The following is a 19,707-nucleotide window of genomic DNA, read 5'->3' as shown; positions in this document are numbered from 1 at the left end:
AAACCTCCCCAAAAAAATCCAAGGGTTCTATGGATTCATGGTTAAGAACCACTGAATTAGAGTGAAAATATAGAGAGTGACTATGGGTGGTGGTGGTGGTGGTGGTGGGGGGGGGGTAATATCCAAGTGGTCCCTGGTTTCCTTGATGTTGAGGGTCCTTCGTTAAGCAATAATTGAGAACATTGTCTTAGACATGCTTCCCCCACATCCTCCTGCAGGGATTTTAAGCTGGGATTTTCATTGCGGCCTTTCTGCAATGGAACTTATAGTGTAAAAAAAAACATTATTAGAATCATCCCGGCCCTGGGCTAGAGCCCTGTCCGTTCCACCATTGTGTGTGTGGGGTGGGGGGAGGCAAGGCCCTAGATAACAATAAACAGTGGCCGAGTGTATTGGAAGATGACTTCAGTCACTTTAGGAATGCATGTCAGTAGAGACAATGGAGAGCAGACACTTTCATTATGCCATGGAAAATCAAGCATTTACCATCTTCACTTCAAAATATGGAAGACCGATGGCAGCACCAGAAGAACATAAAACAAGCACAACTATTACAGTGAATACGTTATAGTAAATGTACACTGAGAAACATACATTCTGGCATGTACCGATTTGTCAGAAATTCTGAAAAAGGGGATCCCCTTTTTTTCCATGTAGATAAGACTTTCCTAAACATCTCGTTCCATCACCCCTTCTTTAGAAATTTTTTACTCCATCCCCCCACCTCAATTCCAGCCAAAACCCACTGCAGACTATGCTGTATTTTTCCTCGAATTAGCAAAATTTACATTTGTGCTGCATAAGCTGCTGCAGGTTACAAGAGGAAAATATGGTATATGTCTCTTTTTTTTTTTATGTCATCGTACCTGCTCCTTTGCTCAGCAACAATTCAACAATACCCTTATGGTTGTAACGTGCTGCATAATGAAGAGGGGAAAGCTTGTTCTCATCTTTCTGATTGACCTTGATTCGAGCAGAATCGAGACTGAGATGGTCAAGAAACATCTTCAGCATTTCGACATCACCATCTCGCGAAGCCTGTCACAAAGGCAAAACAAGAAAAAAAATTAAAACACATAAACATAAGACATTAACAATAAAATAAACAAATATGATGATTGTAAGTAAGGCTACAAGGAATATTCACAATCCCCAAAGCAGAATGTTTTGCATTGTTCTGCAACGAACCCTCGACTGACTGGAAATGTTCTGACAGTAAAAATTCCCATAATAGTGTTTCTACACTAAACTTTTCTTAAATTTCTTCCAGATTGTTCTGCAGTAGCACTGATTGTTCTGTGACGTACGTCGCAGATTTTGGCATATTCTGCTTTGGGGCTCACAATTTTGAATCATTAACAAATTAGATTATCTAAGAAAGTGTTTTTCAATGGCTGATACACAAAACATTTTGGACAATCAATATAGCAGCTACATAATTTTAGATTTATTTAAATATTACACCATTTTTATACTGGTGTTGATCATCGGCAGATCTGCAAATTTTATTTATTTTTTTGCTGGCCCACAAATTATTTTTCAAATTCATAAATTTTTACCAGTCTGCAATTTATTTATATTTTTTGTCACACAGTCCCAAAATCATTTTTCCCATTCACTGAATACATTTTTTGTCAGTCTGCAAATTATTTCCAGCAACTATTTCAAAAAATTAAATTCCCAATTTATTATTTCTAACATTTATTTATTTTTTGTTGGTTCGCAAATTATTTTTCCAATTAATTTATTTTATGCTAGTCCACAAATTAGTTCTCCTATTTATTTATTGCCGGTAATCAAATTATTTTTCCCATTCACTGTATTAATTTTTTGTCGGGTTACAAATTATCTTTTCAATTTATTTTTTGCTGCTCTGCAAATTATTTCACCCATTTATTTATTTTTTTTGTTAGTCCAAAACATTATTTTTCTCAAATCTGCTGGTTTACGAAATTGTTCAACTACTTTCACCAGTCTGTAGCTGTAGAAAGGTAGAAGTAGCCTGATCTAAGTAATATATGTATTTCTGCAAGAAAAATCCAGGAAGCCGCACAGGTCCAACTTACAAAATACTGTGGGTGCTCTGGCCACAGCCCCCTCCCAGCTCTGATGCTATCGATCATATGGCTAGTAAATATGGACTGATCACAAAACCAGCAACTGCTCGAGATTTGGATTCATGAAATTTGGAAAATCAGAATTGGGATTTAAGAGGTTTACTAATCATATGCAGCCCTGATCTATCCCCACAAATGCAATTTCGCACCATTTAACTATCAAAGAAGTGGCTGTGTTCGAAATACAGTTGACTCTCGATAATTCGGCACATATCAGGGTGTGCTGGATTATTGGAAGTCAATTGAAAAAATCTATTAAAATAATATAAACTTTTGCACAAAGACATGCTGTGCAGTGATATGCTTTCCTTTTCTATGGGGGGTGGACCTTGGAAAAAATGGCAGATTGATGGGTGACCGAAATGGGTACATGACCTTAGGATGTGGCTGTTTGGACTCAGCTCATTGGCTGTGAGACACTTGGGGGCATGCTGTTTGGATGCCAACCGTATTGGATGGCTGGCGGCGCTTTGAAATGAGTGGTCTGCACACTGTTTCACTGTGAGGAGAAAGGGGGGGGGGCATTCATTTCATCGCAAGCATCAGCCATTGTAACATGTTTTTCCATTGTTTATTTCAAGATGGCTGAAACAGTATTATCAAAGCGCAACAAAGAAATTTTTGTACATGATGGTCAGCTTTATTGGGTTCGACAGATATGTTGCTAATGTTAAATATATTATCAAAACTATGAACATTTATCAAGGAAGTTCGAAAAATTCTTGATTGGTTTTTTTTTTAATTCCGGTGAAGGCGCTTAAAATAAAATTTTAATCATTGGCTGAAAAGTACTCTAAAACTTAATGTTATTATTATTGTGATATGTAATATTAATCATGTGATATAAAATTGTTGATACGTAAATGTGATGGGTAGTACTAATCACATGATATGAAATATATTGTATTTTATTCATAATTTTATATTATATTCATTTTATTATTCATATATTTAGAGTAAACATTAAATAAATAAGACCTAATTAATTACAGATATATTTCATTATTTGTAAATTTATTATTAAACAATAAGACATAATTAGCAATTGTAATGATCTGGCTGATTGTCCGGCATAAAAACGGCACACGTCCAAGTGCCTCATGTCCTGCTTTGATTGGAATAGCAAATGCCCAGATTATCGAGTCTACTGTAATTATTGTGCAACCTGTTTGAGCATTTATGTAAGTTCCATGTGTGTATGCATTTAAGTACTGCTATTTATTTTCTTAGAAGATAAAAAAACTGGAAACAAGAGACAAAACTGGAAATACAGGGTGGACGACAAGTCCAGGACACGTTTTAAAAATTAACAAATCACCCCATTGACATAAAATGGTGTGGTTTGTACTAAAATAATTATCATGTATGGCCTAGTTTTATTTATTTTTGATAAATTAAAACAATTCAGATTTCATTTCACAGGTGGCGCTCTGAAACAAACATTTTGGCATAACACAAATAAAACACAAACAGTACATAATTAATGTGAATGACAATTTGCATTACATAAAACGATTACGAGTGCCCTTTTTAGCTTGGGCTATATCAAAATGGGTGAAAGGGTACTTATGTTGAAATATGGTCATTTTATATAATGCAAATTGTGATAAACATTAATTATGCACTGTTTGTATTACATTTTATGTATGTTGAGTTTTTTGTTTTACAGTGCCCCCTATGATTGAATTTTAGATTTTTTTTAAATTTACCAAGGGAAAATAACCAATCTAAGCTATGATAAGTATTTTAGTGCAAATTAAACTTATGTCAATTGATTGATTTGTTATTAATTTTTAAAATGTATCCAGGACGTCTTCTCTACCCTGTATTACACTCATTGCCATAAAAATTTGCGCACCCAGAAGAAGTCGTCAAAATGAAACGAAATTTTACACCTGTAAGTACTACGTTGATATAAGTAAGTGATTAGAAAATCCAAGAAAAAGGATCATTTATTTCAGAAAAAAGTACAGATGAACAGAAGTTTTAGTACTCTGTTGGACCCCCTCTAGCGCGAATGCACGATGCGATACGAGCGGGCATTGAGGCATACAAGTTCCGTATGATGTCCTGAGACATCTCGTTCCACAGTTGCTGTAAATGCGCCTCTAGTTCGACCAACCTCGTAGGGTGTCCAACTTGCCATCCCAAATGATCCCAGATATGCTCGATTGGTGACAAATCTGGGGATAGAGCAGGCCAGGGAAGGGTGGTAATGTGGCGGAGACAGTCTTGTGACATCCTTGCTGTGTGTGGCCTAGCATTGTCTTGTTGAAAAATGGCTCCTGGGAGCCCTGCCATGAGTGGCAACACATGTGGCTGAAGGATGTTATGGACGTACCGCTGGGCTGTCATTGTGCCATGGATCAATATTAGGGGTGACCGTGTATCGTAAGCAATGGCACCCCATACCATGACACCAGCTGTGGGAGCGGTGTGTCGCTGTAAAGCGAAGGCAGGATTGAAGCGTTCACCACGGGGCCTCCACACACGAACACGATTGTCATCACTGCTCAAGTTGAATCTCGACGACCTGGTTCCATTCCGTTGCAGTCCAATCCCATCGTGCTCGACACCACTCCAAACGGAGGCGTTGGTGGGTGGGTGTCATTAGCAGCACACATAATGGGAGCCACGATACCAGATGTCCTTCAGCCAGGCACCTTGCGATGGTTCAGGAAGACACAGGGGCCCGTAGTGAAGCTGCTGCCTGTGTCTGGATAGCGGCCAATGAGACAGTTGGCTCTACGCATGCGTTTCGGATGATGTGACGGTCTTCTCGATGACTGGTCTGTCGAGGGCATCCTGAACCTGGTCGCCGTGTAAATGACGTCTCTTCTGTCCACAACTTCCACTCTGGTCCCAACACCTCCTCACAGTAAAATCAGAACGGCCTAGTTGACGAGCTACTCGCCGAGCTGACCACCCAGCTTCCATCATCCCGATGATTCTTCCCCTATCAAACTCTGACAACTGCTCATATGGTCTTCGACGGCGGCGTAACGACATGTCTACCTCAGCATTTCCTTTGCAAACGATTAAATACACTCCAGCAAGCTCTGCTTACCTGTTTTATACTCCAAGGAGAACAAAGTTCAACGCCCTCTAGTGGCATTACGCAATGCGCAATCACGCTGCATTTCTAATCATTTGCATATCTGCCCAACATGTACCTTTAGGCCAACTTTCGTTTCGATCCCACAATTATTTCTTGGTGCGCAAATTTTTATGGCAATGAGTGTATATGACAGCAATTTAAATACACCATTTAGAAAGACTGCTAACCTATGCTCTGACCTACATAATGATGATGGCATAAATGAACTAAATTTAAGAACTCATTTGCAAAATAAATGTGAAAATGGTTTTATTTCTAAAAAACGAATTCAAATAAGTTACAGAAGAATAAATGAAGCCACACCTGATGTAAAGTGACATGAAAGTCAGGAACAGCAAAACCATCCAGGCTTCTATCTTTTGACCACTTCGTCATGCTCATAGCTGGCTTGGCTGACCTACATCTGCGATGTAGACTTCGATATGCCATAGCATTCCCAATATCAGCACTGCTGCTGTCACTTTGGTTAGCTTCATCTTCACTCGTATCATCATCGGTGAAGCTCTGAGTAATTTGAAGGGCGTATTTTGTTGCCCCATACCTCCTGTTGGCTAACATCATGGAAGCTGTGACGATATGCTTACCTATAACAAGATCATATTTCTTATTTTGCATATTAATTTACAAATACTTGAAAATCAATTGGTATGGTGTGACAGTATATTTTTCAAACAGAATAAAAATAATTTCGCTCAAAATATAATCAGAGGTGTATTTGCAGGGATGGTGGGGGGGGGGGGGGGCTAAGTGGGCTATAGCCTAGGGCGGGAAGTTCAGAGGGGCGGGAAATTTGAGTAATGAGGATAAAATCTGAGTTTTGAATCACTTTCTGTATACAGGATAACCGGTAACTTTCAGTCCCCCAACAGCAGAATGTTTTGCATTGTTCTGCAACAAACCCTCTGCTGACTGGAAAATGTTCTGATAGAAAAAATTCCCATAACAGTATTTCTTTGCTACACTTTATTACAATTCTTCCAAATTGTTCTGCAGCAGCACAGATTTTAGCATATTCTGCATTGACCCCCCCCCCACCTCAGTGTATTCTTTATGTCAGCATCTATGAATGAGAGTGATGAAAAGAAAGACAGAATCAATAAATGATTTAGTGGACAAGGAACTGAGTCTGGGTGAACGATTGAAAGGTTTCAACCCCCTTTCAACCATTTCTCATTTCTGTGGCCCCCCTTGCGAACATGAGTAACTTTCTATTCTACCCCCCCCCCCCCCCCCGTTTTCCCATTAGAAGATAGTTATTCAAAAATTGTCTGAAGTGTAAATATTTTTGAATTTAATTTAATTTTTAATTAATGAAAATAACGAAAAAGCAAAATGAACAGAATACAGTAAAAAAAAATAGAATACATTATTTTTAATTAATGTAAACTCTGGGCTGGAAGACGGTAACAATGTCATCAAGTTATTGTACTGGATGAAATTTGTATTATTTCCAAATTAGTTTTTTTGTGTAAAAGATTATGGTTTCATTGAGAAATGTCAGTTGTAGCTTCTAAAATACACATTTGTGGAATGATAAAACGGAAAAAACTGGTAGCAAGCAGTTTTGTTAATTTTATTCTCTTCATGTGGATAAAAGTAGTAATGAGGGAGTAGCCACACAAATGAATCACAATTGAAAAGTTCAACTTTCACATCGTTTTCAACAATAACACATGTATCAAAGATATAGGTTCCTGTTGTAGCCCTACTATGAATTTAAAAAAATGAACTAAAATACGTGTGAAAAATTTTTAAATATTTGTTTGAACCATTTATTCCAGAGAAATCATGTACACAGTGACAAAACTGTTAGTGTGAACATAATAATGGTTCATTATCAGGATTTTAAGTCCATCGGAAAATATAAATAATCAGATTCTCAAATAAGAAAATTATCAGTTTGTTGACTTCAATTTCGAAACGGTGAAAATCTGATTTTTTCATTGGATGACAAGCTACCTTCAAGTGGCTTTTTGGTTTGTAATGTGGCCGCTCTCTTGCAGGCGGACGAAGCAACGTGTGAGTTGGCTTAACTCTTTACCTACCAGAGGGGTGAAAATCTATGGATCCTAGGATTTCGGAGAGCTTCTTCGAGACAAATTTCTTACCCCCTGTATTTATTTCTCCTATTATTCTACTGCACATTGTAGAACTTTTCTCGACAATGACCGGATTACTGGTAGAAAACAAAGTATTTCAACGCCCTCTTCTCCGACCAAGCAAAATGACCAGGTATATAAAGAAGATTCGTCTGTCTTCACACAGTAAATTTCCTGTGATGCGAAGTTTTGGCTACTTATGCTATTTGCCATCACCAACTTCGCCAAATGTCTTCATCAACAGCATTTTGTGACAGCAGAAATCGGATTAAACTTAATAATCGATAAAATTGTACGAATCTGAGAGACAAAATATTCTACGACCTACTCCTGTTTTAAAAAGAATATGTATCAAGACAAGATGACGGAAACGAGAGAAATGTAAAGCTTAAAAATAATCCCTAAACTAATCACATTACAGAATTGTGTGGACATTATCTATTCAAGAAGATTGCAGATAACTAGTGACATGTCTGTTAGTAGAAGACAGAGTTTAGACTATAAAAAACATCCCACAAATATTTTATCCTTATTTATCGCACAATGGAACTTAATACCAGATGCATTGGTGGTAAAAAAAAAGTGTCCTGGGAAATACACGAGAATAAAGGGAGATTTTCTCCAATTCAATGTCTTTGCATTTCCCAACAAAGTACTTATAAAGATCTTTAAATTACACGCCACTTCGGGTCGACTAACTTTTCTGTGTGAGAAGCCTCAAACCTCTATCTTTCACAATTAACTCAAAACTTATTCACAAGCAAAAAGTTATTTTTCTTTTTTTTCCAAGTAAACTACACTGTATTATTCTTTTCTTAGTATTACTAAAGAGCTACATGTACGTATCCACAGAGCTGTAGGTCTTCACTCCCAATCTATGAATCGATAAAAAAAAAATCCTCTTTTTTGAAAAGAATTTTAAATGCCCTTTTTTCAGATACGTAAGGACCTCCCAAAATCTAGTCGCTGTAGGAAATCATTCAAATCACGTTGAAGCCGAATCTTTTCACCGTAAGTCTTTCCATTTCCAAGAAGTCTTTCTTTTGCAGAGTCCTGCCCAGGGGCGAATATTTTCCTTAATCCAGCCCTGCTGGTTTTTATACAAACAGAATGAGAGCTAAAAATGAAAAGAGATGCTCAAACACACCAAAAAGCAACAGGATAACAGCACAACAAACCTATGTGAGAGCCACAACCCAAATTCTGCTATTGTTATAAGCATATATATATTGAAATAGTATAGGTCAGGCCAATTTTTCTTGGAACACGCCTGTATAAAAGCTTTTACTTATCTTCTCATACATCTATTGTCCACTTTGTGATAGTGAATTCTTCAAGCATCTCAACCTTTTGTCAAGTGGATCAGAGGCTGAAAATGTTGGAGACAGATAGTGGTGTTTATTAAAATCTATTCTAGTTTTCTTATCACTAATTTTAAGCCGCCAGGGCAGTGTTTCTCAAAGTGTGCGTTGTGGCTCCTAGGCGTGTTGCCAACCTTTTGTGAGGGGCGTCACGACGAGCTGGAAATATTGATGTGTATTTGTGTGCCTATTTATGTCTTGAGGTGGTTCTTTTATGGATGTTCAATATCTATACTAAACTATAATGAGAGCCATAGATGAACTATGAACAGCACGAGCATGACCACCACAAGGGTAGAGCTGACAGGGCACTAGCCCTGGGTTCCGGGATGATTCTTAATTTTTTTTTTGTTTTTTTCACACATAAATTCATCATAAGAAGGCCTGTGACAGTCTGCGCTGGGGGCCTGCAAGAGATCCTAGCCACCCTACTCGAGGATGTGGGGGGTGGCGCATGGCCATGAGTGACAAAAGTTTGAGAACCACTGCAGTTGGGTGTGGAATACAGAATTCGAACTAAATCCACAAAAATAAAAAAATAAAAATTTCTTTCAGTTTTACCGACATTTAATCACTTTTTTGACGGAAACTTTTTATTTTCTTTGTGTGCGTATGTTTTGCTAGAAAAAATATGAAAAGATCGAACTTCGGTAATCTTAGTTCTAGAAATCATTTGAAATTGTACGTAAGTTAATTAACAATAACGACAGTGATGCAAAAATACAATAATATTTAGTTGTCTGTTTGAACATTGATTTCTTCAAATTCTAATGGGTCCGATGTACAGTACATCTGAATTTAGTCATTCATTGAGTGTTTCATAAAAAAATGTCCGAAAATAAAATTTTTGTAATGTTTTAATTACAAAAAAAATTAAGATTTTCTGATGTAATATTGTACTATGAAAGAAATTCTTCGATTACTAATCAACCTTATAGCTAGCTGGCAGATGTTTTACTAGTTTCAAACAAAACGAAATAAACTTTTAATGAAAATCAGAATGTTGGCGAAATTTCAAAAAATAGTAACCACACGTCTTTCTCAAAGTTCATCTGAGGTATTGTCATCGTCAATAGTCATTCTTTCATAAGTAACTGTAGTTGTAAAATAATCCTCTTTCTCCAACAAGAACCCCGCGCAGCAGCCGTCAACAATCTGTCACTGTGTCCAGCCCACGGAATAAAAGAGTGTGAATGCCTGCACCCCCCCCCCCCACTTTGGCCAGATCGGCCAGATATAGTAGGGATAGAGTTAGACACAACACAATATTGCACATAACAGTCCGCACTATATTTAATATACAGGGCGCAAAGGTAACGGGACATATGACATTTTACTGGCGAACCATTGGTCATAGAGGCATACTTCCAGTTGGAAAAAGTACCCCAATAATATGCAATACACAGATATTTGATTCATATTGCCAGGGGTTGCATAATTATCAAAATAAAAATGTTAACTTTTTATATGGACACCCTATGCCCCAAAACCCAGTTGGAAAGTTGTTTCCCTGTCTCCAACAAAAAAATTCAACATTTCTAAGTGCAATATTCCCTGAGATATTCGAAGAAAGTTGGAGGAAAAAAACAGCATCAGATGTGGGGAAACCATTTTACTCGCATTTAACACTGTTTTTTTCCCAAATTTCCTTAATTTTTCGAATTCGCGTATCTCGGTGAATATTGCACTTAGAAATGTGAAATTATTTTAGGCATCGAGAAAGACAGAGCAACAACTTTGGGTTTTTTGGCACACTGGGACGATATAAAAAGGTTTTTTTTAAATTTCATAACTATACAACCCCTTACAACATAAATGACATGTCTGAGTTGGACACGTGATTCGGATATTTTTTCTAGTTGGAAGTATGTCTCTAAGACCAGCTGCTCTCAACCGGTGCTCAGAACTTCCCAGGGGCTCCGCGACCACTCGAGGATAATAAGATAAATCAATAAATTTGATAAACAAACAAAAAAAAAAAAAAAAGAGGCCTAAAGGGTACCGCGATATAAATAATATAGAGAAAAGGACTCCACCATAGAAATTATACACTGAAAAGGGCTCAGCAAGTCAGAAAAGGTTAAGAACCGCTGCTCTAAGACTAACGAAATACAGTCGACTCCCGTTTTAACGAATACCATTATAACGGGAAAAATATCATTTTAACGAAAACTTTTCTAATCCCCTGGATAAGTTTACATAGAAACAACATAAAAATCTGGAATTCCTTTGTAACGAAATTTTGTTATTACGCAGTGATTTCCCCTGTCTCTTGGAGTTCATTATAATATGGTTTGACTGTATTCCCCCCCTCCCAAAAAAAAAATCTGACATTTTTGCACTAAAGTAATTGAACTTCGGCAATTTAATCTGAAAACAGTCTTTTTTACTTTTATAAATTTTGGAAGGAAACAAAAGGAAGAAAAAGTGGGGAGAAAAAAAAGGAAAATGGCCAGGAGAGACTTGGCTATGCGTAAATGCCTAGAAATTCCACTTTTGCAAAAGGGGGATTCAAAGCTCACTCTCAGTTTTATGACAAAATTTCACATTTATGAGACGTTTGACTATGGTCACGATTAATCTCTATATATAGGTTTCAATATTAAAGTATTTCATTTATATGAAGCACAATTTCAATTATTTGACATTTTCATTTTGATTCAAACTCCACATCTTTGGCGTTTAGACATCATTTCCAGCTGTCAAATCCATGCAGTTTTTGCAGATTGTGAAAACGCGTTGCTGAATTGGTTTTGGATGCGTATTATCAACACTAAAAACCATAAATTTTAGGTTGACAGATAGAAAAAGATGCATTGACGCGGGTTATGGACATTTCAAAGTGAAGACTTACGTGAGAATTTATTGCACTTTTCTGAGAAATCAGCAGACACAGTAAGTCTCAAATAAACGGATTTAAATTGCTTTAAATGTGGTCATACGCCCTTTTAGAATAATTTTTTTCTAATGTCCACAATATTGTTCTTGCAGGACAGGAAAATTTCATTGAAATTATTTGGGATGTTGCAGGCCAGCAGCAGGCTTAAGTAGTAGGGCTGTTAATAGGAAGCTTTACAGTATGGATTAAAAAAACTTTAAAGATGTGGTGTCGATCTTAGAGGAAGTCCCAATACATTATCTGCTTGGATTGCTTATAAAAACTAATCAGCAAACCAAATGACATTAAGACCGTCTTAAATATGTTTAAAATTACATTTTCCTGTTAAATTGAAAGGAATGGCATATGAACATTTGCGATTGAAACAACAGTAATTTTATGCATTTACAGTTTCTTAAGTTATACCACACAATGTAGTTTTAAATAATTAAATTATGCGGGTATTTTTTTTCATATATGATTTGGTCTCTTGGAGTTGGTTATAACTGGTTTCGACTTCATTTCTTTTCATCAGAGGCAATGGATTGGCACCCCCCCCCCATCAAAATTCATAAAAAAATAACCCTAGAGCAATCATTCTTTATTCAATTTTTATAAATGTATTCCCACTGCTGAAGTTAGCTTTGTGCTAAACTAGATGGCTATCCGTCTGTAATTGCATGAAAGCTAAGCTTGTAAAAAAAAACCATCGTTTTTTTTTTTACAAGCTTTCATTTTTCACCTATCTACTTCTTGGATTACATTTACTATCAGCACTCAAAAGAATGTCAATGAATGGTCAACAAATCTCTGTCAGTTTTTTTCATGGCAGCCCTCTTTGAATGAAAAGTCTTTGAACACACTCAATTTTTGGTCTTTACAGTTACTCCATTTTGCTTAAACTTCTATAGTTTGTGTCAGGGCCTACTGTCACCCCCAAGTCGTAAAACCATCGAGATTACATGCAACACTTTTTTTATTTCCTTCCTCATGTTAATATTACTTGAATGGGGGAAAATTGCTAAAAAGATATTTTATGCACACATTTTGTTTGAAATTAATTTTTTTTAGTCAGAGTGACTAAAAAAAAAAATTTAATTTCACAAACTTTCTCTCTCTCTTTGTGGCCCCCATATCAGTAGCCGTGGCTTCCCTTTTGCGAGATTTTCATCCGTGGCCCCCCTGGAATATCCTAAGGCCCATCTGGGGCCATATGGCCCCCAGTTGAGAACCACTGGCTTAGAGTATGTGAAAGCATGTGAATGTCCAAAACTGTGACATAGAGAGCAAGTGATCCGATCAATGACTGACAAAAGAGTGAACTAAAGTGCGTGAAAGCATTTGAGTGACCACAATTGTGTGCAAGTATCATTGAATTTTTTGAAATTTCGTTGCTGTAACCGTTACCACGTTTTTGTTTCTCTACAAATTCTCGAGTGCATACTCTGAGATGCATGTATAGTTGAACATCATTATAATGAATGTCACTTATAACGGACAGTTAAAAAAATTGTAATGATAACAAAGGGTGCTTATTTTTACCTGATGAGTCTTACCTTTCTAAGCAAGCGATTAAACATTAATCATTGTGTTATTTTGTGTACATATGGATGACTCGTACCACTCGCCAGCAAAAAAAATCAAGATAAATGCAATGTATATGTATAACATATTTTTTCAATTCAACTTATACTGAGAGTCGTTTTTTATTTGAATAAGTAAGAAATACTTTTCACAGCTCATTACTGCACTTTCGTGGATGCACACCTTGTTGCATTACACCCTTATTGGAATTATTTGTTATAAAACACACTTTCTCCTTAAAACAAGAATGACGAAAGCGGTTAGTTTGAGTGCAAACTTACTTTAACACGCAATTACACTCCGTTTATTTCACGTACCTGGAACTTTATGACTGTCCTTATCTTGTTGAGGCTCTTAAATACCTGAAGTATGAACATTCTAGGTTTCTTAGTTTAGGGGGAAAAATGAAGTTCAACCTAGAATGACGGTAGAGGTCAAAATGATCGCCATGGAGATATTTAACTAATATGACAGCAAAACATGCTGAAATGGACAATCTTCTAATATGAACATTAGTATTGGGAAAACAGATGTTCTATCATGGGGTTCGCTTTTCTCCAGTAGCTATGCATTTTGTACCAATCGAGAAGCTACACTATTAAAAAACCTTGTCGTAGTACTTCATTCTGTTCATTTAGCATTTTTATGTATTTTTGCACTTCTACTTCATTGGATTCACTGGTCCAACGTCGCATAACAAAAAGAACCTTAATTTTTCACTACAGTAGAGCCTCACAAATACGAGCCCCGAATGTTCAAGTTTTGGGATAATCTGAGACACTGAAAATTTTTGAATTTCCTTTTTTTGAAACCTTTTCTCTTTTTTTACTCCAAGAACTCTATTTCATTATTATTTTTCTCAGGAATACTACATATTATGTACGTACTGCACAGTAATTTTCAGTTTGAAAGGGACAAGGCAGCTCCCACCCATATAATGGGTAACTGGAGTAATAAAATATTAGGCTCCCTTGAATGGACGTAGACCATTTTAAATTTCGGGGGTCGCTGAAAAAGAGGAGTAAATTCGATGGTCTTCTTCAGAAATGATGGACAATGGCATTATGTCCTGCTTGCTTTAGTAAAATCATCGGAAAGGAACTTGCAAGCTATCAGTATCTCATCCGTGTTTCGATAATCTGAGGTGGTCTTGGTCCCATCCACCTCGGATTATCAAGGCTCCACTGTATTTTACCATAGGCAGGGCTCCAGCCCAGGGGACGAGACGATTCTTATATTTTTTTGTTTCTTCACACTACAATTCACTATACAGGGGAGTAAGCCCTGGTACCCACCAAAGATCCCAGGATAGGGGCTCTGCTGGATGATGTGGGGAGCCATTAATTTACAACATATGGTGCTTCCAGCCATGGCACTCCTGCAAGAGTGGGATTGACAGAGCTCCAGCCCTGGGGCCAGAAACAATTACCATCATTCTGCTTTTTTCATGCTATAAATTCACTATAGAAGGGCCCATGAAAAATCTGGTTTGGGCGCCCACCAAAGATCCTAGCCTGGGGGGCGCCGATCCAGGATGTAGGGGCAATGCTTCCAAAGGAGCAAAAAAAAAAAAAAAAAAAAAATGTATATAGACAGTTGGTTAGCAATTTTTTTTTTTTTTGACAGTTGATTATTTGAAAATTTGACAGTTGGTTAGCACAGCCGCTGTGGTGGTAGAGTGGTCATAGTGACAGACTCACATCGCAAGGATCCTGGTTCGAACCCTGCAATGGTGGTCAGCTGAAGTTGGTTTCCTGCGGTTCTCAACTTTGAGGTGCGAATGAAAAAGCTGATCTGCCCATTAAAATGTTTCGCTGCAGAGAGCAACAGGTCTACAAAACAATGCAGTTATTTGTTTATTACAACATATGGTTTACTACGAGTTGAGAAAAAAAACTCATGGTTTAAAAAAATTGATTGCATAACAAGCATTATACAGAAACAAACTTTACGGGAAAAGTTAACTATACGTATATACACATTTTAACATGCACCAATTCGTTAGAAGTTCCGCAGAGGAATATGGGCGAGGTGCATGTCTAGTTTAGTAGTATTTGGTTAATAGAGAAAATCTAGATCTTGAGTACGGTCCTATAACACGGTACTGACAAAACATGAAAATTTAAACATTTCCATTATTACTTCATAAAGTGGAAGACAGATGGCAGCATGAACATGAAACAAGCACAACTTGACAACATAAATACATTAGGTCCAAGCATACATTTAGAACACATTCTTTCTCTCCCCCTCTCCGGCATGTGCCGATTCGTTAGAAATTCAACAGAGGAATGTGTACAAGGTGCATGTTTGGTTAAGTAGTAGTAGGTTTTGAGTACAGTGCAGACACAAAATTGAAATTGCAGAAAAGGGAAATTTCTGCCAGAAATAATGAAATGTTATTGCTTTACTAAGGGGCCATTCATGTATTACATAAGCAGATTTCCAGCCATTTTTGACCCCCCCCCCCTCTTGTCAGCAAAAGTCAGCAAAACACTGACCCTCCTCCCCCAGTCAGCAAAATTTTACAAGCAGCTTAGAATGTTTCATATCTTCAAAAAGGGGTGGTTGATGATGTAAGCAACCTTCAACCTCCCTTCCCCCTTGTCATTAAAAGTCAGCCAATCCAAACCCCCGCCCCGATGCTTACATAATACTTGAAATACTTGAATGACCCCTAAGAGGCCATTCAAGTATTACATCAGCATCGATGGGGGTTTTCAGATTTGCTGACTTTTGATGACAAGGGGGAGGGGGAGGTTTGGATAATGCTTTCGTCATCAACCACCCTTTATGAAACTATGAAATATTTTTAATGCCATCTTACTCGGTGTGCCAAAAACGAGAAAAACCTTTCGATAGTTTGAGGGCACTTGAAGTGACATCCCCCCCCCCTGCTATTGATAAGTGCCCTACAGAACCACTTCAGTGATCTCTAAATGTTTCACAGATCCAAGTGCTCTGGAACTGTGGCACGCATTACTTAAGTGATCCGTAATTATATGCACTGGATCACTTAAATAATCTGAGAATGTGCAGCGGGTAACTTGAGTGATGTAGAAACGCACTGGGGGCCACTTAAGTGCTCTAAAACTACATCAGATGTCACTCACGGGACCTCTAAATGTGACACAGATCGCTTAAGTGTTCTGGAATTGTACCATGGGACACTTAAGCGATCTGTAAATATGCAGCTTAGTTCATTTTTATAAAATTAGGTTTGAGGAGGGCAGGCAGCATCAGATAACGCCTAAAGCCATATTTGGCCAACAGCCTTTTATGTGATTTATCATTATATGCCTTAGAGGGAGGGTCACAATGAATTTATTAAAGGTAAATTTTGCGTTCATAACCTTCAAATAATATTGAAATTAAATGAAATTTTGATTATAATACCATATAAAAGTATTTTCTTCCAAAATTTCAATTAAAAAAAAATATATTTGATCGGGGGGGGGGGGCATGAGTCCCCACCTGTGTACATCTCTGATCCCACTAATATGCGTTTGGATTCAGAGGGGCAGAGCGCCGATAACAAAATTTTGCTGACAATAGGGGAAAGGGGTCAGAGTTTTACTGACAAAGGGGTCAAAAATGGCTAAAAATTTACTTACGTAATACTTGAACGGCCCCTACGGAGTGTTGATGTTTTCAACAAAATGAATTTGTTCAGTGCACAATGCAATCAACATCGAAAAACTGTCTCACATATGTATTTCATAGTGTTCAGGAATTGGCGGCTATTCGTGGTCTCTTCATTCTGCTCCTGCAATCTGTTCACAAATTTCTCAAGCGTATTATACTTAAAACCTTGTCAGTAGACTGCCAAGTGAAATTGAAGCCACCGGTTACAAGAGCCTAAAAAATTGTCAAACCTTTTTTTAAATTAACAAAACACAGGGTTAGTCTTTTTCATAACAAGCCCTTCCGAAATTCCAAAAAATTAGTACACGAACAAGGGTTTATTGTGAAAATAAGTCAAAGAGACTGCTTTAAGATGTTTCAATAAAGAAAAATAATTTTCGTCAATTTTTTCTTACAGCGGTCATTTTGACTGCTACATTGTTCTAGGTCAGTGATTCCCAACGTGGGCGTTAACGCCCCCTTGGGGACAATGGAAAGTTCCAGGGGGGCGGTAGAAGCTACGGGTAAAACATAGGATCCTATGGGTTAGATTGCGTTAGGGGGTGATAGGAGAAAAACATTCCTGAAGAAGGGAGCGATGGGACAAAAAAGGTTGGGAAACTATGTTCTAGGTAATTAGAAATTCCTGTCATTGAAGTGTTAAAATGGACAACCTTCAGTCCCTCTAAGTTATAAAGGTTCTACTGTATTTTGAATTTCATTTCAATTCTTTGATTTTTATCGCCACTAGTGGCTTGTATAGCAGCAAAAGTTATTTTATGACCACCCTGTACGTTAGATAACTCAGCATAATTATTGATGCATTCATCAGCATTCCCCTGTAAACTTGAATTTATATTCTAGCGACAATAACATCAAAAGCATTTTACACTTCCTCACTAAAAAAAGTGCTCTCTTGCACATCTCCCCCCCCCCCCATTAAGATCACCCCCTGCATGCGCTCCTATTCATAGAGAAATATTATAATTTTATACCTGAAAAGATACCTTCACTGCATCATAATATCTGGATGAGAAATGCCGAGTCCTTTATAAGATATCAACGCTTTTGAAAAAAGGATTGCTCAATCGGTGCATGACATTTACGAATCATCACAAATACCGGGGGGGGGGGGGTTAGTTAGATCGCTACAACGAAATTATGACCGTACCGCACCCACGCAAAACAAATACGCTATCTTCGTTGACATGCGGCTTTTGAAAAATTAGCTTTTGTTCCGATAAGATAATGTGGCATTGTGTTTCTCGGTGCAATCACGTGGATTTATTGATATCTTTAGTTGTAGTTGTTGTCCTAATAACGTCTGTCTACGCCACTGAGGGAAAGCCCACCTTTACGCACCTGGATCCAAAAACGCGGACAAAAACTTTACTCATGCGTTGATAGAAATGAAAAGAAAAAATGATCCGCATTGAAATGTTCACACTCGAGATCTGCGCTGATGTTTTTGAATGATCCGGACGGCTTTAACTATCTGTTCGGCTCTAACCACAAATATAGTGGTTTATTATCGTTACATGAAACTTTGCTGCCATCTAAGAAATAAACGAAAAACTACGTGTTTAAAATGTAGTTGGTTTTATATTCCTTAGATGGCATCAAAGAAATAAATACTACAATCCAGCGGTTTCCCATTGGGTATGCCTGCACTCCAGGGCAGTAGCATGGCTTCTCGGGGGACCCCGGAGCAGACTTTTTTTTGGGACCTCTTGAAAGAGTTAAGCTCAGAAAAAGGATGTCCCCACTCCTTTACTCTTATTATGCAGATTATTTCAAACAAGAAACTTTCAAAATTTCAAAGAAATATGCAAAAAAAAACCCCCTTTTTTTAATGCGTTCATTGGACTAGAGCTCCCAAGGCATTGGCTCCAGCCTACTTACGCGACTGCTGGGCCAATACCTTCTAGAGCTAATATTCGGCCACGAAATATTAGCTATCTGGCCAAAACATTATCTGAATATTTGGTACTCGGTTATTCCGCCGAATCACTATTTGTCCCATCTCTTCTTAATATCGGAGTTGATTTTTTTGCATTCCGTTGTTTTTTTCTTTAATTTTTCTTAAAGAATAAAACAATATAATGTTTACGAAATGAGCACTTACACTACTGCGATCATTCGGTACGAAGTCCTTTCTTTGGATGGAATTCAACCACTTCTTCTTCAGATCTTCACATTTCGGAAAATAAAATACAGATACTTTTGGGTCAGACATATTTCTATAAAAAAAATATCTAATCGACGACCACGTGCCTTCGTTAATGGCGATTTCTTGGGAGAAGCAGAGCGTGGATCGGGGGAGAATGCCGAGAAGAAGAAATTCTCTTTCTCGTTTAAGCCGGAGTGTGGTGACGTCACAGCATCGAAAATATCTCGGGCGAAGGCCTTCTCTCTAGAAGGTATTGGCTGGGCCCCCAGGCAGGCCCGGACTTAAGCAGGTGCGAAAGGTGCGGTCGCACCGGGCCGCAATTTTCCTGGAAGAAAAGAAACCCTTGCTTTTAAAGGAACCCTTTTCTTCTGAAATGGGAACCATTTGTGAAAAATTTTATTTTTTCCTCTGAAACTTACATTTTTTGTGTAAAAGAAGCAGCTTTCAGTTCAACCCCAATAACATAAAAGCGCTGATAGCCATTTCAATTAGTGGAGGAACCCGGTGTGCATATGTGTGAACTTGTATTGGGATCAAACCTCCCCCCTAATATTTGTAATACTAATGGAAACATTGGGTTTTATAGCCCCCTTCCTCGCCAATATTTTTTGAGCCCTTCCAATATTTCCAATGAGGGCCGCAACCAGATGTTTGGTCAGCTGCAGGAAAGCACGCATTTTTGCTATCCTCTCTAATATTGAAGAGGCTAAAGTATGAAATTTGTGGTCTCACGTCTGGCACCAGGGACATCAGATC

At 37.7% G+C, this 19,707-nt stretch overlaps 1 protein-coding gene across 1 annotated transcript in view; it reads right to left on the bottom strand.

Moving 5' to 3' along the window:
* Window positions 1-17,882, bottom strand: part of LOC149089106 (uncharacterized) — a 60,718-nt gene extending 42,836 nt beyond the window's left edge. The window contains exons 1-3 of the mRNA XM_089237245.1: window positions 17,777-17,882; window positions 5,539-5,819; window positions 867-1,038 (exon numbers count right to left, since the gene is read on the bottom strand). Coding sequence (XP_089093371.1) covers window positions 867-1,038; window positions 5,539-5,796 — 430 coding nt within the window. The 5' untranslated portion in view covers window positions 5,797-5,819; window positions 17,777-17,882. The remainder of the gene's footprint in view (window positions 1-866; window positions 1,039-5,538; window positions 5,820-17,776) is intronic.
* Between the last annotated feature and the right edge of the window lie 1,825 nt (window positions 17,883-19,707).

Source organism: Pholcus phalangioides, unplaced genomic scaffold, assembly GCF_987345545.1.
Source record: "Pholcus phalangioides strain wild (caught in Gottingen) unplaced genomic scaffold, Ppha-v1.0 ptg000002l_1, whole genome shotgun sequence".
NCBI lineage: Eukaryota > Metazoa > Arthropoda > Arachnida > Araneae > Pholcidae > Pholcus > Pholcus phalangioides.
This window is presented reverse-complemented; position numbering and strand designations above follow the sequence as displayed.